The 27,327-nt window shown below is 45.3% G+C and overlaps 1 protein-coding gene across 4 annotated transcripts in view; it reads left to right on the plus strand.

Moving 5' to 3' along the window:
• tanc1b (tetratricopeptide repeat, ankyrin repeat and coiled-coil containing 1b) overlaps positions 1 to 27,327 on the plus strand; it is a 123,140-nt gene continuing 95,813 nt past the window's right edge. For 2 of the 4 annotated variants that reach the window (XM_042071286.1, XM_042071322.1), the window contains exons 1-2: positions 1 to 271; positions 11,802 to 11,898. In XM_042071286.1, coding sequence (XP_041927220.1) covers positions 11,838 to 11,898 — 61 coding nt within the window. In that variant the 5' untranslated portion in view covers positions 1 to 271; positions 11,802 to 11,837. The other 2 variants (XM_042071305.1, XM_042071295.1) reach the window with 2 other exon arrangements.

Raw genomic sequence — 27,327 nt, forward strand, 5'->3', positions numbered from 1 at the left:
CTAAACGTATTATATTCATATTAAATGCAGATGGCAACACTTGCAGTCGTTAGTCTACGTTATCATTGTGGCGGCTGGTGTTTAGGAGAGGAGTATCTCACCTCTGGAGGGTAGGACAGGCTGCTTCTACTCACCCTGCCAGATGACCTCATGGTGGTAGTTCGAGAGGGAGGAGGAGCTCCACAGCGTTCCTTTGGACTATCTTAGGATCCATGTGAAGATAAGCTTAGAGAAAACTTTTCCACCCGGAAAAATCCATGACTTAAAACAGGTAATACTTTGTGTCACTTATTTTCTACCTTCGTATTTAGTCACTGGAGATACAGCAACGCTTACCGGGGGTCATTTGCTGAACTGTTCAAATGAGTGAGTACTGATCGGTAGCCTAACGTTAATAATGGGCATGTCTGTAATCCCCGGTGTGGCGGGTTCAGAATTTGTCAGGACATGTCTCCAGAGAAAATTGAATATGATGGTGACAGTAATGATGTGATGGCTTGGGACGAAGTAAAGCCATTTGTTGAGTGTAAGGTTGAATGTCTTTAAAATTCCCTGTGTATTTCTTGAGTGGAGCTTTTCTTATTTTCCTTAACGAGTTGACAGTTCAGTTATCCGGGTTACGCAGATTGTGTGTGGGGAATTCTGATGAAAGTTTGGAGGCAAGTTGAGTCTCCTGCATGCAAGTGAGCTAGTAGTGAGGCTAGCAACCTGTGACTTTGGGGAAATCCTATTGCTAACGTTACTCATTTTAAGGGTTTGAAATGAGCAAACGCGGCTTCCCTGGTTATGGAAAATGTTGTGTCTGTCTGTACACTAAATGAGCAATTATGACCATGAGTGTAAACATTATTTCCAAAACGGCGTTTTAACGTTAACATTTAACTTGATGTTAGTTCAACCTCAATCGGGAAATCTTAAACCGAGAAACTACACTTTAGTAGTGCATTTAACGTTAGTTTACTATAATATATCCGGCTGGCCATCACTCAAAAGGAGAGTAACTAATCTTTTCACATTATTTTTAGAAGACGTGCGGTGGTTTTGAAATTACGATCCAACCCATTTAATGAGCTACTCAACCATATGGATTCAACTGAGTCATTTTCCCTTGCTGTGTATCACTGTGAAGGGAGCGTCTTCCTCCAGGGAGGGACATACCCTTGGCCAAGGAATTGTTTCCACACACCAGGCCTGTAGAGAGCTACGTTTAATATCTTTGCGATAAATCACATCATGGCTGATGTAAACAGGAGTGAAATCAAGCACTTGTAGATCTACGTGAAAAGGCACTATGCATCCTACAAATACAAGGACTGAATTTCAGTTTTGTTAAAAAATGTAACTGACTTCCTCTCCTAACCCTTTTTTTATTTAACCTAATAGCCTTGCCATTTCCTCTTCTTTGCCTGTCAGTCAGTTCTACAGAATTCTGTTGCTGTTTATTTGCCAAAACGTTCTCATTCTGAAATCTTCTTCAAATCATCATCAAATCTGAATCATCTTTCCCTAAACATGTTTTTCCACCAACACAACTAACTAGTGTGTAATGAAGTCATAGAAAGTTTGGTTCCCATGGTACTTCGCCAGTTGGCAAATAATAGGTGTTGGCACCAAGTACAGTTGTTGATGCTCAGAAATGGAAGCAGGGCCATTGACCTGACAGAGCTATTTGGTGGTGTTAGCTGATGCTTTAACAGCATGGCCCATTATGTGCTGGGCTTAAAATATTTGATCTCTGGAGGGACGGTGTGTTTTAGTGACTGTTTCCGGGTTAGTTCACCTAAACCCTGTTGTTGCTGTCAGCATGTTGGGTTAGTGTTATAATGTTTGAATCAACAGCAGTTAACTCTGCCCCATGTTCGTGCCAGTGTTTATGTATAGGCCGGCATGTCAGAGAGAAATGTTGCAGTTGGCTGGCTAATGTCAGTGGCACTATAGATGTTGGTCCAGAGAGTGCTAATAGCAGCTTTTCGTAGCAGTAATTGGATAATTACACTCAAAGAGCCATTCTTTTGCATTAAAGAGAGGCTTGTGTTTGGCAGCGTCTCATAGATCACAACAGGGACATTTTTATTATGCTATGGTTGTCTGGTGGCCCGTGGTGAAACGATCACTTAATAATTGCGGCTATGGCCTAAGCCTGTGAGCATGTTCCAACAAAGGGGTGTGTGTGTGTGTGTGTGTGTGTGTGAGAGAGAGAGAGAGAGAGAGAGAGAATGCACGTGCAAGCTTTTTTCTATCTGTCAATTATTAGGCTGGTGTTTCTTATCGCTGCCGTATTACACTGAATAAGCTTAATTTATGCTCATATTTCTTGGCATTAAACAGCCATGTTTTTTTTTATGAACCCATTGGGTGTACATCTACCAGCAGTTCTTTGCCTGACAAAACAACACTGAGGACTGTTTTCTGGACAGCATTCTGCATCCATCCAGATACAACACTTGCTTGACAAGTCAGTCTATTTTGTCAATGTAGCACTGGTGCAGTAACACCAGTTGTTGCCGAATTTCAGCTTTTAATCTAGTGCTGGTTGGTTACTCATAGGCCAGTAGTGTCCATGTGCAGGCAGTGCATGTACTTTCCTGTGGTGACTGTGTGCAGGTCAGATTAGCAGTGAATGATCATGCATTCTTAATGATCAATAAAGTATCTATCTATCTATCTATCTATCTATCTCTATCGACCTTATCGGTAGGTCAGTGCTACACTGCTGCTTATTAGATGTACATTAGTTACAAATAGTGTCTTTAATGTCTGTTTAGGCACACACATACACACACTCATTCACACACTGTATTGGCTTTGTTTGTTTAGTTTAGGCCTGTCACAACAGCTTGAGTAGGAAGAATGTAGGGAGAGCAAACTGTAGCACACTGTGAAATTTAGAGTAACCTCAGTACATGCCCGAGAAAACATGCTTGTACAAACACCTATTTTGGGGACTAGATTGTTTGTTGTCATTTTAGGGCTGGGACTTGTCATCTTTTTGAACACAGGCATTCAACTGACCAAACTAGCATAGTAACCTTTAGGAAATTTGAACCGTCTTCATTTGGTTATCTCTTCTGGTGCTAGGGCTTAAGGAAATCTCGTAACACCTGGCTTGAATTAGCATTTTCCCCAATGTGTATCCAATACCCCTAAAGGGAGATTGCAGGCCTAGATGTAGACTTGCTGTTATGACTTGGGATCAGGGATGGGTTTGTCTGTAAGACTTTCCGGAAACTTTGTGTCATGGTTGAAATGAATCCAAGTGGATGACTCTGGTATTTCGAGCGACATTCTTGCATCCGCCTTGCATTGACTTTGCCCGCTGTCATCTTCACAAGACCCATTCTTGTTTACCTTAGTGTGGGAGAGTCCCCCATTTCGGGTCATTTACCATTTCCTTCAAGCCCTTCTTTTCCTGTTACGTGATTCTGTATTGTTGAACTTAAACAATTGAGTTCCCATGGTGCTTCATCTGTGAGCTGTGTGGTGTTCACACCTGTGGTATGTTTATCAAGTCAGATCTGGCAGCCCTCAAGTAATTTCCCAGACATTCGCTAACCATTAGGACTGTGCATGAGAACTCACCATACTACAAGTTGGTCCAGATTTACAGCATTCTACTCTACAATGTTCTGACTGTATTCCCACCCCATATGAAGACTTCAGGAAACAAATTAAACTGTCAGCAGTTGCTATGTGTCAAGGGAAAGCCTGTAGACTTTCAACTCTGCCCGTTAATGTTTGAGCCTAATCAAATATCAGGAGGCCCCCAATCTCTCCTGTTGGTGCGGGTCAGTTTTCACCAGCTTATCGTCGCCTTACACACTAAGAGTAGAGGCCTGAAAGTTTTCCCCTGTCAAAACAAAGACCTGAAAATGGATTTGAGATTTGGAAAGGAAGCGATCGTATTTCCACAACCTTTCTGGTAAACCTGGATGACTGCTTTACACATTACAATGTGATTTCACAGTTATCCACTTGCTTATCACCTTACATTTCCTGTTAGGTGTTTGAGAGGTGGGATTTGCATAGGAGGAAAAAGAAACAAGGGTTCAGTGGAAGATTCAGTGCTGAAAATTTATTTCAGGAGGTGTTTGGTATGATCAATTCAAATGGTTTTGACAGGAGAGATAGAATACATGATTTAAAGAATTATATTTTAGAATGGGACCGCTTAGAAGCCTTTCCTGTCTGTCTAATATGAGCGTTTAGAGCTGTCATTTATTAAGTGTTACCAAGTGATGCATAGCATAGCCTAGTTAAAATGGAACTTTTAAAGTGGTCTTGTTTTTAAAACCAAATAGGCCAAGTAGGTCTAGTTGGTTTGCCCAAGTCTTGCTGCATGCTAGGGTCAAGGTTGGACAGAGGACAGGCGGCTTGTATATTGTCTCCCTTCACTCTTCAGGACTCAGCAATCCTGTGATGTGAGCTTTGAGTTTCCACAGCCTCAGGTGCAACTGTAAATTGTCCCAGAAACATGTCTCAACTCTTATCCAAAGGAAGTTGGGAATGAGAATAGCAACTGCCTCTGGTTATTTCAGCACTGTGTGTGCAAAGAAACTCACTTTTTTCCTTTTCTTACCAAGAGCACAGTTTAGAAAGTAGGGAGCTTGACACACTTTCAAAGGTTTGTTGTCGTTACCATGCTCCAATGTTGTGATGATACTTCTTGCTGCTGTCAGCATTCTGAGGGGGAAAAATGGTCGGTCTTTGAGCTTTAAATTCAGCAGTAGGCCTAGTGGTTGTGAGTCACTAAGACAGATGTGAAATTCTTTTAATGAAACACACAAGAAAATGAAGCTTAAGCCATGCTTTAACTCTGTCTGGATGTTTTCTTTGATAGGCATGACGTTTGATTCTGTTCACTCTGCAAAAATATGTATAAAGGGAAACTGCAAGCTTAAAATAAATCCCAGTGTATCTTATCATTAGCAGATGCCTTGGCTCTGAAGCCTGCATTGTTATTTAGTACAGATTAATAGTATCATCCTCTCTTAATGTTAACATAAGGCCTGCAGACTTTGCAGATGGGAGATTGAGTTGTTGCCTCACTGGCTGTGGTTGTAAATTGAACTTGTGTTTTCCTATGACTGTGTGACCACGTCTTTGTCCTGGAGGTAAGGTGAAAGCTGAGGCTGCATTCTGCATGGATCTTCAAATACTTACAGTATTCAGTTCTGCCTTGTCAGTAACTTCTGTTCCTTCCCATTTCCATAAAATGTCCATAAGGCTGAAAGGACTTGATGATCATAAGTGGCTACAGACACAGTTCAGGAGAGTGTCAAGGAGACACATGCTCTGAGCAGAGCAGGAAATGCAATCAACACTTTGTCAAGAGTGAATGAGCACCAGATGACATAATGAAATGGTGTCCCATAGCCACTTCAGGACATGTTGTTTTTGTTTGCTAAATGGTAAATGGCTAACTCCCACAAATGACCATTCTCCTCCAATCACTTCCAGTAGTAGTAAACCGTGTGAATACTTCCTGTTCATTAGCGACAACGGTGGGAAATAACTGCACCCCACACTGGGTCGAGGTTGTTGCTGAACTAGTTATGGTAAAAGGCTGGACCATTGTCCCATGTCCCTTTTATGTGTGGGTGAATGCCGCGCGTTGAGCAGCATAATAAGCTCAACTGTTGAGCCTGTGGCCCATTGTTCATAGTATGCTCATTTTCTTCCTGTGTAAGGGTCAAGGATTCATGCCACAGGGTCATTACCTATTCAGCAGGGTCTATTTTCTGACTCACTGTATTAATGAAAAGAACCTTAATAGGCACTATTAACTCTCTCCCCCGAGTAATGGGGAATTCGAAATTAGTTAATTTTCTGTTGGAATTTGTGCATGGATGGATGTCCTCAGAGTTGCTGTCTTCCAGCACTATCTGAAAGGAGAGGGCTCTTGTTCTCAATGGCGGGTCACAGCCTGGTGGAGAGTCTGACTGTCGCTATGACAACAGCGCGCAAGCCGAAGGAATCATTCATGTAGAATTGGTTGATGAAAAGCCGAGGCAGTTGCCAGGAGCAGGGTAAACAATGAGGGGAGAAATCCTGGTCCGCAGGAGAAGTCAAGCTGAAGGTTGCTCCTGCCTATTGTCTGTGACATCAGCCTACAAAACAGTAACTGCTGTTTGACAGCACTGTGTTCGAATGGTGAAAGCCAGCGGCAATCATGAAAACAATCCCACTTCCGCTCTATATTTAGTGCCGAGCTCTCGGGTGACCATCCTACAGATGGCCTCCTTAAGTGCGTGTCAACCTGTGTATTGTGAAGGCGGCATGGGCCTCTAGCCAGCATGCTTTCCTTTGGTTGAAGCCAGGGGAGCCTATCCTGTGATGAAAAGAAAACATGTTTTGCGTAGCATTAGGCAATATCTGATAATAAAGAAATATCTCAAGAAATATGCAATATCTGAAAAAAAAAAAGTGTGAATGGACACTATATTTTTCCGTCCAAGATGTTTTCAATAGACTGATTGTCATACTCCCAAAAAAGTTCAGAGGGAATTCCCACAATGGCTGGTAGTGTGGAGGGAGAGGCTCTTGCCTCATGGGGTCCTGGACAAATGTGAATATTGAACTCAAACTATTCAGTGTCTGTCCACAAAGCCCTGACAGCCCCACACAGGCTTTGGCAGCTATGGTTAACCGCGAGGAGGCCCAGACAGAGGGTCTGCTCTCGAGGAGAATGGCCCAGCATTAGCTGGAGAGGGGCCTCTTCATGATCAACATAAATCCCACTGCTGGACCAGCAGTACCTGTTAGCCTGCATGGCATGCCATTGTCCATCTTAGAAAGGCTCTGCTTTGAGGGGCTAAATTGGGATTTTTTTTTTTTTTTTACATTTTTGCGATGTGGGTCTTTGGATGAAGTGCCTTTGTTGTTTTGAAGAGCCACATGTTGATCTAATAACTTTTCTGATCAGATGTCTGGTGGAATTCCTACAGGGACATACCGCTAACTCTTTCTTTGTAGTTTAACATTTGTCTGTAACTCTACAAATCGTGTAGCAGATTTGCACTGATCAGATATTTTTGAGGTTTGTGTTCATGCTTTGGAGAATAGCGTAGAACCCCTTGCATGGTCATGATTATTGGACCTGGGCCTATTTTCCTCTCTGGGTTTTTGAAACTAGAGTTTATCATGAGAGTGGGTTGGGCCCTGAGTGCACATGCGTGTAGTGTGTTTTGCATAGATATTAGAAAGCTAGATAACTGCATTGGGCTCCAGAACATACGTAAATAGCTGCTATCTATGGTGTGCTGTGCTGTGGATGCTTCTGTAGGGGGGACTCCAGAGGGTGCCAGTCCACCTGGCCTCTAAACGAGGCAGTGAGGAATGTGTAGCACATAAGTAATTGTTCGCATGTGTTTCACATTTTAAGTCTTTTTAAAAACTGGCTTTCCCTTTAAAACTGACAAACTGCTATGCTACGCCAAGAATTAGAGGGGGAAACCTTGCCAGGTCTGACCTGTTGGACGGCGCTGCTATTTTGTTCCGCCAGTTTGTAGTCATAACATGAAAATTGCGCTTATATTGGTCATGTGGTCTTTTCTTGTTTGTAGTAGATTAAATTGACAAGCTAGCTGATTCTTTGAATCAGATGTCTGTGCAATGGCATTCTTTATGCCTTTTTTTTTTTTTATTATTTTTAAATAAATAGGGCAGGTGCATGAATATCACTTATCAAAGCTCAGAATCCATATTTTCTTCATATACAGAAGCTGAACTGACACAGTCTACTGTTTAAGGTCCTGGCTACAATGTAAAAAAGGTAAAAATACTTACTTACTCAAAAGTAGCTCTTTCTGAATGGCCATAGAGGGATATCCATCTATGTCATGGGAAGATTGCCACAGGATATTTGATGATATGTTGAAAGGCAGAAGATTCTATCATGAGATGTTGTATATTATGCAGGTTCCTGGCTTTTGCTAGTTGACATTAGGTACTCCAAAAACAGGTGATCAAATGGATGTGTGTTGTCTAGGACAGGGTAGTGTGAATTGTCTTTGTTTATATTTGCAGCTCTCTTTGTTGTTAACCCTTAAAAGTGTGGATTTTTCAACATTCTAACATAAGATTCCATTCCGCAACAATTCAATGTTCTAAAATTCTATGTTGAATTCAATGAACCCAGATATTCTTTAGAACGTTCATTTTCCAACATTCCCGTCACACCGGTGTGACAGTACACCTAGGGTTTTGTAGGCACTTGGCATGACCTCAGGTTCAAACATTTCATCACTATGTCTAAGTGTCCTCTCCCTGCAGCCAGTAGAGTAGAAGACATGATGAGGATGTAGGATGGGCAGGATGTGTAAGGGCAGTCTCATTCCATAATGCATGAGACTTTGTTGGATATTGTTGGCTCTGAAAACATAAGGAGCCTTTCTCTCCTTAATTGATTTTAATTAGATTTGCCAAGTCTTGTGTAATTAAGTAGTCTTATAAAAAGCCCTGTTCGATTTAAGCCTAGTCAAGTAATTGAAAGTTTAGCCATCCTCAAAGCAAGGGTCTTCAGAACCTTTAGACAGCCACAGCACCGATGGTACTGTGTTGTCTCTCGGGCTGCTACTCTACAGCAATTCATCATTTGAAGTTGGCGTGTGGCATCTTAATCTCATTCTACAGCTATGTGTGAAGGTGGCTGCAGCATGTGTGAAAGAAGAGAGATTGAGTTCTGCCCTCTTTAGATATGTTTTCAGAACAGTGAACAAGGTGCACTGGGGAATGAAAAAGCCTCTTTTTTTCATATAGCGTATAGGGGCTTTGACTGTGACCTCGTGCCTCTTCTCCAGACTGCAACGTTGGGATTTTGGACAGGCCATTATGTTTCAATGTCAAAATAGCATTCTAATCTTCTCCTTTGTGTTGCATTAATGACGGTCTTCCTGTCTCTATGAAAGGGGATTGAAATACCACTGGTTAACAATTGCAGTAGATTGCAGGGGATGTAGCCGTGTAGACTGACAGGAATGCACAGTGATTCGCCCCCCCCCCCCTCCCCCCACCTCCCCCCTTCCCCCCTCACCCCACCTCCCCCCTTCCCCTAACCTGCTGTGGATCTATCTCCTCTATTCATCTTTGCTTTGAAAGTCTAGGAAATGTGTGTTATGTCTTTTAACATTTTTGTTAAGGCATTATTGGTACCACTGTAAATTGCATGGTAGGCCAAAGTATGAATTCGAGAGAAATGTTATTAGAAATATTTTAGTGGAGCAGTTGAGGCCAGTTGAGGTTACAGTCGACAGCTATCTATGGTGGTTATCGACTTTCATGCAAAATCAGAGGGCCATTCTCACTGTCATATGTCTTTTCATGGACTTTGCTGCACTCAGTGTAAGCACAGCAGGTGATGCATTCCCTCTGCTTTCCTGGAGACACATCCACCAGTCCTGAGCTTTATTGAAAAACCGACTAGCGCTCAACAGCCGCAGCTGCGCAAAGCCAGCCAGCAGCTATTGTGGAATTCTCCCTGGGCTGCGGCGGCCGCCGGCGATCCTTTTAGTTGAGGTGTCACGGCTGCCAACTTCAGTTGGAGTTGGTCGGGTAGCACGGGTGGATGGGGAGGAGGGTGGGTGGGGGCTACCCCTCTCTGTCTGGGTGGAGCTTGCAGGTTGCAGGGGCGAGCTGTGTGCTCTGCAGCCGGCTGTGCAAGGCTCTCCGTTGGCCAGCAGCGTGCAGATCAGACATTCCTGGGCTGCCTTTGTCTCCTCTGTGGTGTTTGAAGCCTCAGTGCAAAAAGTGAGGGTGGCTGAAAGAGTGTCGATCAGAAATAGGCATGTCTCCCCAGTCCCCACAACCCTCTGTGTGCGCTCTCTCTCTCTCTCTCTCTCTCTCTCTCTCTCTCTCTCTCTCTCTCTCTCTCTCTCTCTCTCTCTCTCTCTCTCTCTCTCTCTCTCTCTCTCTCTCTCAGTTAAAAGCCCAAGGTCTCTGTGCCTTGTCTGCCGAGATTTATGTTCTGTCAGATGCATTTTGGTGTCTGTTTATCTATATGTCGACGTCTTGTTACTTCGCACCATCATTCTTTCAGCACACTGTCATTTATGATCTAAATGTCAGGGTAAAACTTCATGCACCAGCGATGCGTCTTGATCTTTTGTCAACTCAAGAGTGGTCTGACCTGACCCAAGCCCTCTGGTTTGCCAAACTGCATCCCCCCAGGTGATGGTTGTTTATAGTATGTTAATTCAATCTAATGTGTGGCTGGACATAGAGGACGGCTGCACTTAAACAGCTTGTTGTGATCATTTTCTTGGAACAACAACAACAAAAATTGTTAGTTTCTGAAATGTTCCAATTCAGAAATCAGATATGTGAGAAGTGATAAAGTTCAGGTATTCTATGACTCTATAAGAGCACAAACAGCCTTGTTAACAGGCTTCTTGGAAGAGAGTTTTATCTGGCTGTTTGAGGGAAAGGTTTTTTTTGCCTGGCCCCCCCCACATGACCACATCTCTTCCGCACCTCTCCCGCGTCTCTGAATGGGGTCACTGCGCACCACCTCCAGGCAGGAGAGGGCCGATCAATACGCCTCAGTCACCCCTCCTGCTGCCGGGGAGAAACTATTGGCTGGCAAGTCGAGTATCCAGGGGAGCTGTGCCATGCTTCAGAGCTCAGAGTGAGTTCACCCGAAAGAGAGAGAGAGAGAGAGAGAGAGAGAGAGAGAGAGAGAGAGAGTGTGTGTGTGTGTGAGTGTGAGTGTGAGTGTGAGTGTGAGTGTGAGTGTGAGTGTGTGTGAGTGTGAGTGTGAGTGTGAGTGTGAGTGTGAGTGTGAGTGTGAGTGTGAGTGTGAGTGTGAGTGTGCGCGTGTGTGTGTGTGTGTGCTCTCCGATCCCCAGCAGGCTCCTCGGCCACAGGGCCTCTGTGCAGGGGCTGTGAGCTATTGCCTTTCTATTAGTGCTGTGCCAAGGGCGGGGCTCTCTGCTCAGAGTGTCAGGGGAAACATTGTTTGGAGTCAGCTGCTGCATTTAATGAAAACTGGTGTCAAAAATGTTTTGTTGGGTGCAATTATCTGGGAGCCAGGAACCATTTGAAGAATAAACTTGTTGTATATACAGATAACTGCATATAAATCTTCATTTTCTAGGTGAGGTCTTACAAATAGGTGAGTACTAATAAGGGGCGTATTTTCAGAGAATTGGGGCACAGTCAGTTTTATAGTGGAGCAGATAGCCTCTTAAACAAGCAGGGCATCAATAATGTGGATGTTATAATGGTGCTTATGTGGTATGTCTCCCAGACCATCTGGCCCTTTTCCCAAAATCCCTCCCTAAACAAACCCAGAATGAACCACCATTTAAAACACAAGGGCAATAAAAATGTGATTTATGGCGTTTTTTCCCCCCCTACCTCACAAGTAATCAGTCCAATAATGTTATAGAAAGGCTGACAGGGAAAAATAAGCTGAACGTCCAACGCTATCGAGATTAGCCACCGAAAAAGAAAACGACTTAAGTTCAGCAGTATAGCATCAATTAGAGGAGGAATGTCAAGAATCCGACAGATTGTTTTCCTGCATAACAAGAAAGCCGTCCGATTTCTGTGCTGTTTAAATATGGGAGCATTCTTTCCACCCCGGCTGTGCCAGAGATGACCCGCAGGATTGGGAGAGGAATTGAGAGGAGTGTGGGAAATATCCCAGTGCTATGCAACAAGACGAATACAAGATGATGTCCAATGTGTCATCATTACCGTCACCATGACTCTTGTTATCTCAACCGTGGACTTGTACCCTCCTTCCGACGTCTGTGCTATTTTCTGAGCGGCCCTAAATGCTTTCAATTTTCTTTTCTTGACAGGGTGACGACGGCGAGGCGATTCTCGGAAACAGCACCATGTTCAAATCGGTTCTGAAGAAGAACAGAGAAGGAGGAAAGGGGAGCAAGAAGGAATCAGGTGTGTTTGTGTGTGTGTGTGTGTCTGTTTGTGTGTGTCTGTTTGTGTGTGTGTGTGTGTGTGTGTGTGCGTGCTCCCGTGCAAGACATGAAGGGAGTGGCAAGCTTGCCGCCAGAGGGGCCCGTCACAGTTATGGACGACACACAGCCGCCATACCTGTCAGCTGTTTGTGTTGCCAGGTCAGGGCCTTGCTCTGAGTGGTTAAAGGTGGAAAGCAGAACCACATGCTGGTCTGGAGGAGTTTATGTAAGGTGAAAAGATGTTTGACTGATGTAATTTGATGTCTTGGATTTTCACGGCGGAATATGAAATGGCTCGAGGGTTGGTTGGAACTTGGAACAGGAAGATTCCAGTTTCTTGCGTTTTAAGGGCGGATAGCCTCTCTCAGGTATTTGGTGATTAGCCCATTTTCCCTCCAAATAAAGCTTCCTTTGAGACTTGCCGTGCTCTGGATGAGATTGAGCCAGATCCATGGCCTCGACCCCCGCCCAACTGTCTCAGACATCCAGAAATTTCTATTGCAATTAACCTGATCAATGTCATTGTCTGCTTCAGGGTGTGGTCCAACCTTATAATCATGTAATAGAATACTTTGCCTTGAGCAGACGTCGCCCGTATGCCAGTGTTCACTCCATTGAGAAGATTATTTATTACCCCATTTTTGTCAGTTATCCATCCCTCGGAGCCTTTACTAATGTGAGCTTTGACTACTGTAAACATCTCATTGAGCTGCTGGAGACATCTGTGGTAGTGGCTTGCCAAGATTGGCATCGGCGCTCTTTGTTGTGTTATTGGCAGCGGCGCTCTTTGTTGTGTTATTGGCAGCTGCCTCAGCTCAGGCAGAGACTTGTCTCTGATAAAGACCGCTCACTTTTGATTAAAGGCCCTGGCCTGGTCTGACACCAGCTTAGCCTCCTTGTCACATGACGCATTGTAGTTTTTCTTCCTGTCTTTCTTTTTTCTTTCCCGCTCTTTCCTTCCTTCTTTCCTTGCGTCCTCACTCACTTCCTTTCTTCTCTCCGATGTAGCCCCCCCCCCCCCCCTTCCCCCTTCATCGCTGGAGGCGCTTCCAACTGACAGTGTGCAGTTTTAAAATCCATAAGAAGAACTTACTTACCTGCAGGCCTTGAGTGTTGCATCACAAAACTTGGAATGTGTTACCCCCAACCCTTCAGCACATATGCCTACAAGCTATTAATCAATCTGGCTCAGTGAAGACACCTGATCATCGCTGGTGTTTGTGTCAACCTTGGGGTTTTTTTTTTTTAAGGCTTCGCCGCAGTTGTAGGAACATGTTCGACATGTCTTAGTCACCGAGTGACTACGCCCCGGGTCGAGTGAATAAGCTCACCAGAGGCGCGGTGATCTGTCTTCACCCGCTCAAGCTTCGGAGGGGGAAAAAGAGGGGCTCACACAGCGCCACTCCCGCTCAGCCGTAGTCCATTAGTCATATAGACTGGAGGAGGGTCGTTGTCTGTGCTGCAGCCACCAGCAACAATGAAAGCCCGCCACTCCTCTCCTTAGAGAGGGTGACGATGCTGACAGGGTTCCTTCTACCCCCTGCCTTCTCCTGTGGTTTCTCTGACGGTCAAACTGGCCTGGGATCTGGTGCTGGGATCTGGGGATGATTTCACTCTAGACACATGTGGTCTTGAAATGAAAGATGCAGGGATTCAGCTCACTGAGTAAATGATTAGTCAATTCCTCTGAAAGCTGTGCTGTCATAAAGAACTTTGCAGCACATTTTATTTTAAGTTATTCATCATCTGTTATGCAGTCTTCACCTCTGATGAACTTGTTTTGTTAGAAACTAAATCTTAAAAAGAATATTCAACTTTCCAAGCCCTGGGTATGGAAATCATGAGGGTGCATACTGTTTGGTATTCGGGAAGTGGTCGTAGATTGCTCCCCTCCCTGTGGACATAGACACACATGCTTTCAGAAACAGTTCCCTCAGGTTGGGGATTAGAAATGAGGTTAGTGACACAGTGGTCCTAATGGGAGATGCCATGCTAATCAAGTTGGATTCTGCACAGCATATTTAATGTGCCACGTGCTTAGATGGTGACATATTGCACATGAAAAATTCAATGCACCTTCTGTTGGATTGCATTATGCTCCCAAATGGCAGCCGTCTCAACCCCGATGCTTAACTTGGCCGTCTGGTCGAGTGAACATGCCGCATGACGTAAAAATTTGATCACCCTCCCCTGTCACGTTGAAATCTTATTTATACAGCTTGACAGGGATGCATGGATCTTGCATAAAGTTGATACAGCAGCGGAGGGCCGCAGGCACCGAAATAATTGCTCAGCACCAGGCGCACTCTGCTTAAGCAATCATTACCCCCCTGCCTGCATACCTCCCCCAGTCGTTTCAACTCGGCTGAGTCCTGTCAAACTTCTTTTCATTGATAACTACATTAGCGAATCAGCACTACCTGGCCACTGTGGCCTAATTTGTTTCCATGTAGACATGCAATTGTGGACATGAGAAATTAGTTGCAATTCAGGATGCCCCCCCCTTCTCTCAGATTTTAATGAAGAGTGTTATATTAAACATTGAGGTGTTCTGTAATGGAAATTAGCATGTGCTGGGGGAAGGCCCCCATCATTGGATAATTGTATGATAGCTCAGCATATGTTCCTCATAAGGCCGGCCTGTGGCCTGAAGGGAACTTTAAAGGCATTGCGGAAAGTTGGCTCATGTGCCAGATACCGCAGTCATTAGCCTGCCTCTGGGAGCACCACATTGCCAGGGCCCGCAAACACACCAATCGCTAATTCAGCCTTTCCCCATGCTATTTCTTGCCCTTTTTCTTCCCCTCCCCCTGCCTCATCCCTTCATTCCCTCTCCTCCTCCTCTCTTAGCCTTCATCATTGGTACCTCCTCCAAAGCTGTTTTGAGCAGTTGGGCTTTTTTTTAATCCCTTTCAAGTTAAACTTTTATTTTACAGCGGAAGATCCTGGAAGTGGGATGCTGGTTAGCGGTGGCCCTGGGGCTTTGATCTGAGCACTCTCTTTAAAAGGTCACGTCGCCCGCCGCCCTCACTGCTGTTAATGGATTTGAGGTTCCAGCCACCGGGTGCCTGTTGGATTATGTAGTTGTAAAATTCAGCTCCTCTGGATTAATTGGTATTCAGTTTAAGGATGCCCTCCTTTTTAAAGGGACCCTCCTGTTAACTTATTAGCAGCCAACTGCCCATTGACCACTGGAGGTGCAGATCCAGCTAGGTGTAACAGCCAAGTAAATGACTCGCATGAAGGTGATTTTCTCTTTATGGTTTGAAAACCCTGTAAAAACAAAGAGCAAAGTCCATCAAAGACATTCACATTTGAGATGCTCAGAGAGGCTCGTTGCTGTCATCTCTTCGCAGTGCCTGAGCACGGTCCACTTCTCCTCAGGCGCCTTCAGTTAACACATAGCCATCACAAGCGACAGCCTATGAAGGCTACACTCTCACCCCATCCAGATCCTGTGTAAATTATTGCACAACCTCTCGAGTCCACCTACGCACATGGCATCCAGTGTTGATGGAACTCCGCTCTCCACTGGCATGTGTCACAGCTGTGCGAGACCAATTCGTATCTCTTTGGAGATTCAAAGATGGACTCTTTTCCAGGCTACGCTCCGTCAAAGTGGATGGCTAGGGCAAGCTGCCTCTTTACGGTTCTATTTCTGGTCACGGATGATTGACTGCGCTTGGGAAGGGTTGAAAGCAAATACTCTCTTCCCGCTGATCCTCAGTGATATCACCGCAGTCAGAGAGCCAGTGCATGAATTATAGCTTGAATCAGGGAAGTTGCACTTCAGTAGTGTGAGTACTGCAGTTCACCTAGTTTGAGTGTGTGTTTTTGTGTCTTGTCCAACTATTACTTAGTCAATTGTTTTGTTTGGGAGTGCTGGGCAGTGTTAGGCCTAAGTGTTACTCACACATGGCCTATAAGGAGCATCTTGAGGAAACTCAACCGCTCGTTCTGTCCATTGTGCCTGGCGCCTCCTCTCCGAGCGTGGCTTGTGGCAAAGGCCACCCGCTCAGCCGGGAGCCCTTGCTGCCCACCCCGGCACTGTCTGAGCCTCTTCCGACCGCTGCTGCCATCATTGGAAACAGTAACCAGCAGCCCAAAACTTCTACAAGCACTGCAGCCTCCGTGTGTAAATATTGGCTGGCTGTCATTCCATTTGCGTGATGTCTCTGTAAACGGTTTTGGTGCTTCAAACTGGGCTGTAATAGCGTTTCAGTCTGGAGTGATCCTACAAAATATTTCAATTTCATTTGGCCATCAAATGGCTGTTTCTTTTTAATGTGTGGAAAATCACTTTTCCTCCTGTGATTAATACGCCCGTCATTAACTCCTACTTCTTGAATAATTGAATCCAAACGTTTGCGTTTCACCAACTTCTGGCAGACTGGTGCTCAATAAAATTTTGTAATTATGATATTACATTTCAGACTATTTTTTCCCCATCTTTAAAATTGTGACCACATTACTGCATTACCAGGATATTTTTTTTACCCCTGCCTTGTTGAGGACAGTTAGGACACTTCTGGATTAAGACATTATGGAGGATTGAGAAATAGAGAGAGGAAAAAAAAAGAGATGGTCCTCTTTTCACCAAAGATGCTAATAGTTACAGACGCTAGAGCAATGCTACATGCTGCACTTGAAATCAGTGAGTAATTGGAATGTGTGTCATTGAAGTTGGTATGGTCTCATTAAATTCCGCATAGCTTCCAACCCAAGAGGGAGCATGTGACCATCGCCCTTTCCCTTCAAAGAGCTCTCGCACCAGGGGGTCAGCCCTTTCTCTCCTGCGACGAAGCCACACTCGTATAAAAACCATCCAATTATGACACCCTTGAAATGCTGACCACAAAATAATTAGATATCCAGTGATTGATAGCTTCCCCTTCCCTATAACATAATATGAAATTATCACTGAACAGTTTTAAATGATTTGTTTGAATATTTCCATGAAGGATCAGATGAAGAAAGAAAGTTGACTAACTCAGTATAACACGGGGCTGAGAAGATTTACGTCGTTTCCCTTGAGGAGGAGCAGCAGACTATGATTTTCCTGGGGCCTGTTTGATTTATATTTACACACCACACACACTCACAGACACGGGCACAGTGAGAGTTATGATTAAATACGTTGCAGTATGGAGTGATATGGTGTTAGGCCTTGCTGTGTTATCAGGTAGATTAGAGCCTAGGGGATTGGCCAGCATGACCGGCTGACCGCTGATTGGACCATGGCGGCTGAATGCCGCCTGTTTTTTCAGCTGTGCAGAGTAGCTGGTACGGACTGTCTCAGCGGTACCCCTGCGCGACCGCACAGAATTGTTGGTGGAGGGCCAGGCAGCGGAGGAAATAGAATTCCTCCCCTCCCTTTGATGTGCACAGGTTGTTTTTCAGCACTGATTCAGGACGCAGAGGCTGCAAGTAACATTCAAAAAGGAAAAGGCGTTGCGATAAGCACATCGCATAATGAGAGTGAGATGTTGATGCTCTGTGTTACCAAAATAGACTTTGTTTTGTTTCCTCTTTTTCGTCAGATCTCCTCAGGACTATCTGCTCCTGTGTTTATCTGCTTATTACAGCCATTTCAATATACTTTCCATAAAACGGCTATTGTAGTTTTCTGCATAGTTGGGTAATTTCTTCTTATCTCGTCAAATAAATTATGAAGGGTAACCTTATTGTGTCTGCCGTGTGTGTTGAAGGGATATTAGATTTTTTTGACATTGAAATGGTAGGACAGGTTTAGCCTCTGATGTCTGTGGGAACACGAAAGTGGTATGAGGCATTCACCAGTCAGGTAATGCCTAACCTTCTCAAATGTCCTGTTTTTCTGGTTTGTTCTATTTGCAACATGTCTGCCTCCCTTTTCTGTTCCTCATCCCCTTTTTCCCACACAGTGTTTCTTTGTCTTTCTCTCTCAGTAGTGGTCGATGGTCATTAGCAAGCCATTTCTCCAAATGAGATTTATGTTCTGTCGCGTGAGTCTTACTTGTTGCCCGCCACTTGACCACTGCATGCGTCAGTAAGGGAGGTGGTCAGGTGAAATGGTGAAATGGTGGGTAAGGTGCGTCTGTGTGCGGTCGATGGCCGGGAGAGAAGTTCTTGGGCGTGAAGGGAAATCTGTACACCAGCTCACAGGTGGTCAGCCAGACCAGCCTCCACACAGGCCTCATTCATGGCTCTGACCACAGGTGCTATACACAGCCCAACCCCCAGTGGCCCCCAGACGTCCAGCGAACAGCTGAGGCAGCAGCATTGTCCCACTCTCTTGCCCGTCCCTGCCTCTCCCTCACCTCAACCTAGTAGGTCTCACAGGAAGCTGCCTTACCAAGACTGTCAGCTAACATTTGCAAATGCTGCAAGGATGGACAACTGCAGGTTGGTAAGAGGTTAGCCAGCATTTGGCTAAACTTGGAGCAGACTGCCATCTCATTCCATTTCTGAATAGTGAATACCATGCCACACCATGTGGTGGTCATTGTCAAGAACCTTGACCTCTGAATGTTGGAATGGCCTATTCATTTCAGTGAAACTTACTGCAGCATTCTGGTGAGCTACATAACACATTTAGAAACACCACTTTTCATGAATCTGTTCTCTAAAGAATGAATAAAAGAAAGAAGGACAGAAAGAAATAAAGAAATAAAGAAAGAAAGACAAATGACTGTTCAGTGTGTAGTGTCATGAGTGGAGTTCCTCAGCTGCTCTTCAGAGGCCAGGGCAAGCTCTGGCACCCAGGTGGGACTTGAGGAGCTGAGCAAACACACTGATTTACGATATTTCAGGAGTAGAGGTGGTGAAGCAAAAGCTTAAAATAGTTCTCATCGATTCATCTGGTTTCAGATAATAAAAAAAATACATGGAAAAAGCAAGAAATATTTTTCATATCAGATTCATGTCAGATCGGGCTGACCTTTTGTCATAAAAATAGGCTACACCATTACAGTTGAAGTTCCGTTGTGTCGGAATCTCTTTGCATATTTCCCGTCAACAGAGAGACTTTTTAATTCGAAGTTTGTTCTCCAGGATGGGAAGAAGACGATCTGCTCGCATATGAAAGAGCCAGGCTGAAGGGGTAGAGGTAGCCAGGAAGAGAAGCAAAACAAACAACCAAAAAAAACGTAACAATCAACGAGATAAACAGATGGCTGCTTCACGGGCTGTTTCAGGAAGTCTAGACCACAGAGGTGCCTCTTGAGCAGCTCCAGGAGAGTCGACCTCAGTGCCGTCTGTCAGCAGCTACTCTGCCACATTTCTCATAAAGCCACACTCCAAGCTTGCTGATATCTGCAGCATGCAATCTCTGTTACAGTAATAACTAACCCCTTTGTTCTTTGCCCTCCATGCTTTTGTTATCCCCCAATTTGCGGTGCTTTAGGTAATTGGTTTGTACAGTGTATCCTCAGGGCATTCACTTTGTACCCACTCGTTAATGTTGTCAAGTAAAATTTTACTCCTAGCCTATACGGCATCCTTTTCTTCCATTTTCCTACTGAAATAACACGCACCTCCTCTGTCAAATATTTATTTTGTGAATGCACGCCTCGACAGAAGAAGGTGTGGACAACGTTTGTGCGTAGGAATAGAGCTTTTGGCCAGGCATTAATTGGTCCTTGCAGCAATGGGTAAACAGAGGATCTCAAAGGAGAGGCCCAGCCAGTCTGATGAGGCTCTAAAGCTCCGAAATGTAATCAGCAAGGACTTTGTTTAAATCCCCACTCCTCCCTCCCCAAAGACTATCTCTCTCTCAGACGTCAGCTGTTTATAGGTCTCGCAACACCTCGTGGAAAAAACACACACACACACACACACACACACACACACACACACACACACACTCTCAGACAAAGGCCCTTGGCGTTCGCTGTCCTGGTGTGACATGTGAGCGTGCTGTCGTCTCTGTCAGGGAGCCGGGGCGCGCCTTGCGGGCTCGTTAGGAACGGGTCACGAGGGACCCGTGAGGCCAGGATGCATTGAGAATGCTGGACGACGAAAAGAGCAAAACTTTTGTGTGCTGTAAAAATAAAGAAGTGTGCACAGACGCTCAGCTTTGTGGGGAAATCCCTGCCAGTGCCACAGGCGCATGACTCAGGTGCTCATTGTGTGACCAACGAATTTCTTGGCACTTCATTGCATGTTGGTTTGACAATGGAGGCAACAGATTGTAAGTCAGTGCTGTAAATACAGTGTGCTACGTCATCTTCCACTTTTGAGTGTCCCTTATCAAAGATGCTTTCTGTTGTCCAGAAGATTTACTGTGCTTTAAATCTCAATCACACCACTAAAATGTCCTGTAAAGTTCAGAACAGGTTGTTGTTATAGGGATGGTATGGTATAAAAACTACATGAAGCACGCAAGTAGGCCCATGTACAAAAGAAATCATAACAGACCCAACCTCAGAGCTGAATCAAGACATAGCCTGGCATCAAAGCTGTCGAGCGCCCAGGAGGTAACGATTAGCTTGGGCGTAGCTGCAACCGCATAAGGCACAAACACACCCTCAGCTATGGGCAAGCGTTCAAACCTCAGGTGTGTCCGCACAAGACCCACCCCGTGTCCTCTCCCTCATTTCATAGGAGCGAAGAGGGAGAGAACCAGAACAGCATGAAAGTATCCATTGGGGCACTCACCAAGCTGCTGTACTTCAATGCATGTTTGGAAAACCAGACAAACAACAAACAATAATCCTTGTTCCTTAAATCATATGATCCAGCGCAGGGTTACTGAAGCCTTTGAAGCTGACATAATTTGGCTAATCTCTCTCAGCACAGTTAGATTTACTTTAAATATTCTGCAAATGAGCTCATGCAATCGTACAGACATTAAAGGCATGAAGCGTGATGGCACTGATGTGGTAACAAAGTAGGATATTAGTTCAGAGAGCTATTTTACATGCAGCCTACCCCCCTCCCTTGACTTAACCCAATTTTCACCAACTGCATGTTTTGTGATAGACCTTGAAACATTGCAGACTTGACATCTTATTTTTACTCTGCTCTTTGTTTGTTCTTAAGTTGCTGCTGGAGGGTTCTTTCTTTTTTTTTTTTTTACCAGAGAAGCTTGGAGGACATGCTTCAGCTGAAATTCAGGGTCTGTTGCCGAGCCCTTCTGAGCACATTCAGGCTCCATCCTTCAGGGGTGATATTTTGCACAGAGGCAGTCATCACCCTGTAGACATGAAGTGGGATGCCATGGAGATACTCCAGGTCTCCCACTGGCCCCCGTTGGCTGCCAGCTCTCCGGCCGGAGAGAACCACTTCTCATTTCCTCTCGTTGCTCCCTGGTGCTTTGGACGGTTGTCCATGACCTTGGAAGAGCTGGTGTGGTGGGGCCGGGAGGGGTGTGAAAGCGGGAGGGGGAAAAAAAACAAGCACACCAGAATTGGCTGGGAACTAGCAGTGATGTCATAGCAGTCCCCCCCCTGGAGCCAAGGCTGAAGTGTTATCTTGGACGTCCACCATCCGCGGGGCTATGAGTCGGCTCTCCCCTGAAGAACAGTGAGGACACTCTATCAGTTGGCCAAGCAGGGGTGGTTTTGAAGGCCAGTCCACAGCACGACGCCCAGAAAATGTCAGATAGCCTCGGACTTTTTCTGATTACGGTGTGCTGTGGCGGTGGAGGGCCGCATTCCATTTACCTGATGGCTTCTGTGTGTTTAGCGAGCCTCTACAACCTCTGCAGAATGCCTGCCACCAAGTTCCCATGGGGGCAGACTTTATGACTCACTCAAAGCCTCACCTCTCTGGTTACTCCATTTAAACACGATCCGTGATATTTAATAGCGAGAATTAATGGATTTGGTCATTACCATTCAGTGCACCCTCCGGCACGCTGGAACAGGTCCTTGGCACGGGGACACTCAGATTTAAAAACATTAACAGCACAAAGAGGTGACATCATTCAGCTAACTCCCGTTTTGGGCTGACTGATTAAAGTTGGAATCAAAGACATAACCGAGCTTGTTTCAATGACACCCAATCTGTAGTGTAACTCCAGCCAGTTTTGAGTGTGGGTGTGAGAGTATTTGCACGTCTGTTTGTGTATGTGTATCTGAAAGTCCCCCCACATGCTCACACACACACACACACACACAACCACATAGTTTCTTGACAGTGTGCTGGCCCTTGGGCCTCACTGTTCTCAGCTCTGCTGTGGTTCTCTGAAAGGGAGAGCAGGAGCGGCCCTTTGTGATTGTGATCGGGGCCCGCCGCTGAATGCTCTCCATCTCCAACCAGAGGCCAGCTGAACTAATGACCCCGCTCCCTTTGTGCCCGGCCTCAAAGAAAGAAGGGATAATGCCTCCCACCTTAAACTTTCGAGTTTCCATAGTGGCCCCACAGCGTGATTTCTCCTCAGGGCACTTAGGGCAATGACGGCGTTTCAATTCAGGCTCCACAGCATTAAGGCCCTCTGAGACCTCCAGTCTAGCAGGAGAGTCGATTGCACAGAAAGTTGGCAAACCACGGGAGAATAACTGTCCGCCATCAGTAGTGGGGTGTCTGTTAATCGGGCTGGAAAGCATGATTCATTGATTTAAACCAGTGTGATCAAGCTAAAACTCTAGAGCCGTATTGGCATTTATCAAGTAATATAAAAAAAAAGAATCAAGGCAGACATCAACAAACAGTGGAGTGAACCAGAGCTCTTCTTTGCCTAGAGTCTGTTAGAATCCGCACACCATGGCAGGTTATTACTCTGGGCTTTTGACTTAGATCCCCCCCAGTCTCCATTGTTTACTTACTGGGTTAAGTCCAGTGGGGTGGAGGTTTTGTACCCCAGTCACATCCATTCCACTGTCTTCAATGGGCCCTGGTGATGTGACTGCCCATTGTCCACCAGCCTGGTGTCATTCTCATGACCTCACCTGGCCCGAGGAGAGCCTGTGCTTAATGGGGTGTGTTAATGGCAATCAAAATCTGCCGTTAACCTCTTAGCCCCAGTGGCCGCCCCTGGGAAGACCTCTGCATGGAAAACAAATTTGTTCGCACAAGAGCTTTTTTTGTGGGCCGGGGCCAACGGAAGCAGGAAGGTGCTACTCGGAGGTCGTATACGTTTAAGCAACCGTGCTGGGGGGAGGGAGCGGCCTCCAAGGTTAACACAGAAAGCAGAATGGTGGCTGTCAAAGCACTTTCTTTTTTCTCTGTGTTTCTGTCTTTCTTTTGCCTGCTCAAGCCTCTCCGCGTTTCCCATCTGGAAGCTTACCTTGTGCTCTGAACTCTGCTGTCATGTTCTAAGAATTTTGTGTGTGACAGAGGAACGTGACCTACCCTTCTAATTGGCCTCAGTAAATCGCTCTGCTACATGTCAAGGCCCAAAAATCTCCCCAGTTCTCTGGAGAAGTGAGTATAATTCACAAAAGCTCATTACATCGTCACTTTAGGGAATATGCAATGAAGAAAACATGTTGCTTAAGAATATTTGCAAGGCAGTCAGACATGATTGCTTTTGAAAAGCTTTGGTTGGAATGGCATTTTCTATGTCACTGTGCCAAAATTCATGTAGAATGGCTTGAATGGAGATATGCCAGAGATGAGCATCTGTGTGTGTGTGTGTGTGTGTGTGTATGGTTGGGTGGTTAACAATACATGCTACAGTGACACTGATGAAGCCTGTTAACACGGGGACATTCACACAAGTTATTCTGACAATGCAGAATATAAGTGTCAGCAACAGCCCCCTGCTCTGCCTGGTTCCCTGTGCTATTACCCAGGCTGCTCAAATGAGCTCCAGAGGATTAAGAACACATCAAGAAGTAAACGCTGGCTTTGGATGTGAAAGTGCTGCACTTTGTTAATTGTTTTTTTTCTTTAATCCCCTCTCGACTTTGTTGAAGGTGCTTGCCATTCTGTAACGTGTGGTGAAAAGAGCTTTCAGCAGGATCTGCTGTGCGGTCGTGTCTTAAGTGATCCGTGGTCAATTACGAGGCACATTTTTTTTTTTTTCATACACTTGTGGTCATAGTAAGCTTTTTATATCCGTCGCCCCAACTGATTATAACAAAAGCCCACATCTGAAAGTCGCATTGCGTTTGATACTGCAAGGCCCTTAAAAATCTGCTTGTGGAGATTAGCATTGTTTCCTGGCCTTTGAGGAAAGGAGATGGCTGGCCGAATGTTCTCCTGCTGAAGTTCCTTAAAGCACTGCAACGATCATCTCTACTGTGGTCCTGAGACTTATAAAAGTAGAGTGAGAGAACAAGATCCCCTAATAGCTTCTCCACCGGTCTCCATTCCTCTGGCCCCAGGAATTCAGCAGTGGCCGATATCCCCAACAACACATGTATACATTTTTAAACACCCTCATCCGAATGCATTTTCCAGCACACCAAGGGTACGTCTTGATATGTCCCAGAGAAATCTGCCTTTGCACTTAGGTGACGTGCAGCCCACAGCTCTTCCCTTACAGATGGATTGACCCTTTCCTGCTTTCCTCAAGCCCTCTAGCCAGTGTCAGTCAGTACCCTCACTGCCTTTATAATGCTCTCCTCTGCTTCCTCTCCTCTCATCCTTCCTAGGGGCAAAAGTAAACATGTGGCAAAGACATACTCCTCCGGCGCAGATCCCCCCCCCCCCCATACCAGCTCAAATTGTCCATTTATGAAACGGACTGGAAAATGTCAAAGCTTCTGCCCCTCCTATCTCTCTCTCTCTCTCTCTCTCTCTCTCTCTCTCTCTCTCTCTCTCTCTCTCTCTCTCTCTCTCTCTCTGTCTCTGTCTGACTTTCCCTCTGTCCCTCTTTCTCTCTCCCTGTCTCTCTCAACTTGTTCCTTCCCCTGGGGCAGCAGGAGGAGGAGGAGGAGGAGGAAGAAGAGAGAACATTCCAGGGCTCTGGACACACAGCCCACTGACGGACATCTCTCTCAGTGATCATCCTGTCGCCTCTTGTTGCCTGCAGCCCTGGTCCAGATTAGCGAGCTAATTTGTCTACATTGAGGATCAGTGGTGAAGGAGTTGCTCAGCAGGATTGGGTTTTGACATGTTGGAACCAAATACTGTAACCAAGTTCAGCTTTTGTGCCCCAGGGACCTCCATGAGAGGGTGGGAAAATACTTTCCTCATGGATGTTTTAGCGTGTTTAGGCTTTGACGTGCTCTATGAACAATTTGAATGGGGGGGGGGGGGGGGGGGGGGTGTTAAACATAAAATGTTTACAGATGGTAAGCAAATGTATGCTGAACTCTTAGCCTTTGTCAGAACAGGGTAGACTAAGAAAACGAGTGAACGGTTCTGACGTGAGGTGTTTTATGAAATATGCCCCTTTGTTTGAAAGTAAATCATTGATTTATGTGCTGCATGATTAAGCTCCTGGATTTGATGTTGTGGTTTGTCGTTATGTCGTCATACATATTACATGTTTAAATACATACTGTCTTCAGGTAGCTGATGTATAGTTTATATTTTGAAATCTGACAGCCCATAAAAGCACAGCTTGAACCTCTGGAGTACTACTTAGCTCTTGGCTCACTTTCTTTTCTGTCTTTCTTTTTTTTTAACTGGTGATCACTGCCAATTTGTTTTATTTTTTGTCTGTCGCCATGGCAACGGCTGGCTGGGAAATTTGAGCAGCAACTGGTTCTTTTAAGGAGATGAAAGTTGAGATGCTGAGATATTGTTCCCAACTATGGCTGGGTGATGCTGAATTGTCCAAGCACATGACTCATTAAAGTTGGCCTATATTCTTGTTATATTCTTTCCAGTTCCCAGTTCTTCTTTCCATCTGTCCCCCTCTCGCCATATATGCCCCATGGTCTTCCTCTCTCTCTCTCTCTCTCTCTCTCTCTCTCTCTCTCTTTCTCTTTCTCTTTCTCTTCTCTCTCTCTCTCTCTCTCTCTCTTTCTCTTTCTCTCTCTCTCTCTCTCTCTCTCTTAGTTCAGTTCAATTGAGTTGAAAGTGGTTTTATTGACATGACTATTTACCTTGTTGCCAAAGCTTGTGATGACAGTGGAACACTGGTAACAATATTGTGAGCTGGTATAATTGAAAGCCATCACCATTTTATTATTTTGTTGATTCTCCCCACTCCATTTCTCTCTCACACTCTATCCCTCTGCTGCCCCATGTTCAGGGCCGTACGGTGCCCTTACCCATGAGCGCATTCGTGGGACAGTCCGCCCCCACCCTGTCTCGTACGTCCACAGGGAGATTTTTATTGGCGTGGAGTCTGGCTGGAGAGTTTCCCACTGCTGCAGTGTCTTGTGCTCCTGCGCCCCTGCAGCTTTGTGTGTGTCGACAAAGAGAATCTACATTCATTATTCCCCATTCATCAACCCACCAGCCCGCATGTCAAATTTACTGACAAGACGCTAATGGAGGTTGCAGTGGAGTGCTGTGTCATCCCACACAAATACACATGCAAGCACCCTTCATAATTTACAGAGACACACAGACAAACACACATACAACAGACAGACATACACACACACACATACACACACACACACACACACACACACACACACACAATACCTGTATAACTTGTTGTCAGGTTCAATCTGCAAATTCATCCAGTCGTACAGACATACACAATAGTCATCATATAGGCTCATGTAAGAAGAAGGAGTTTCAAATCAAAACACATTAATGCGTATTGACAAAGTTGATTGATGTGCTGAGCATGCTGCCTGGGGACGCTACTGTAAGCCATGACCTTGACTGTGAGCAAAGGGATGCCGTTTGAATACTAAAGCGTCCTTTTGTCTGCACCGAGCTCATCCCCACTCAAGGTTGCGTCCATCCTTTTGTGTGCAAGCGTGGGGACCGGCCCGGGGCTGCACAATGCGAGCAGCGGGGGCTTTGAGTTTGAGCTCGTCAGCCTGACAGATCGCATTCCAGCGCCTGGATTTACTGGAGGGAGCGGACTTACACAGTCCTGAATTACGCCCGCCGTGCCCATTGCGAGGCACTCAGCTGCACAAACCGACAGCCCCAAAACGGCGGACCTCGTAAAACGTGCTGGCTGGAGTGGTCTGTTTTAGCTGCATGTGGTCAACGTTTATTTTGTGGCCTTCGGCTGGATTGTGGCAAGTGCGTACAATGCCCACTACAGTTTCCCCACCCACTAGCTCATATGAGAGAGGTATGAAACCGGGGCTCAACAGCAATGTTTTCTTTTCTTTTTTCCCTTCAGAAGAAAAATATTTTCAACAGGGCATGAATTAAAAGTTTCATTAAAAGTTTCAAAATGACTTAAGTCACTTTGAAAGACAAAGATTTTCCCTCTTCAATCCAGCTTACTCTCGCTGAAGGCTAAAGGACTCTTATTGCCTTGGCTTACATAATTTATAACGCACCTCAATATTTAATGACTTAAAATATTATCACCTTTTATTGGGAGCGCCGGGGACCTCTGTGGTCACCCTCGATGGACGATGGAAAAAAAAAAGGCAGCTCCCAGGGTCTGTAA

Source organism: Alosa sapidissima, chromosome 2 (assembly GCF_018492685.1).
Source record: "Alosa sapidissima isolate fAloSap1 chromosome 2, fAloSap1.pri, whole genome shotgun sequence".
NCBI classification, from domain to species: Eukaryota; Metazoa; Chordata; class Actinopteri; order Clupeiformes; family Clupeidae; genus Alosa; species Alosa sapidissima.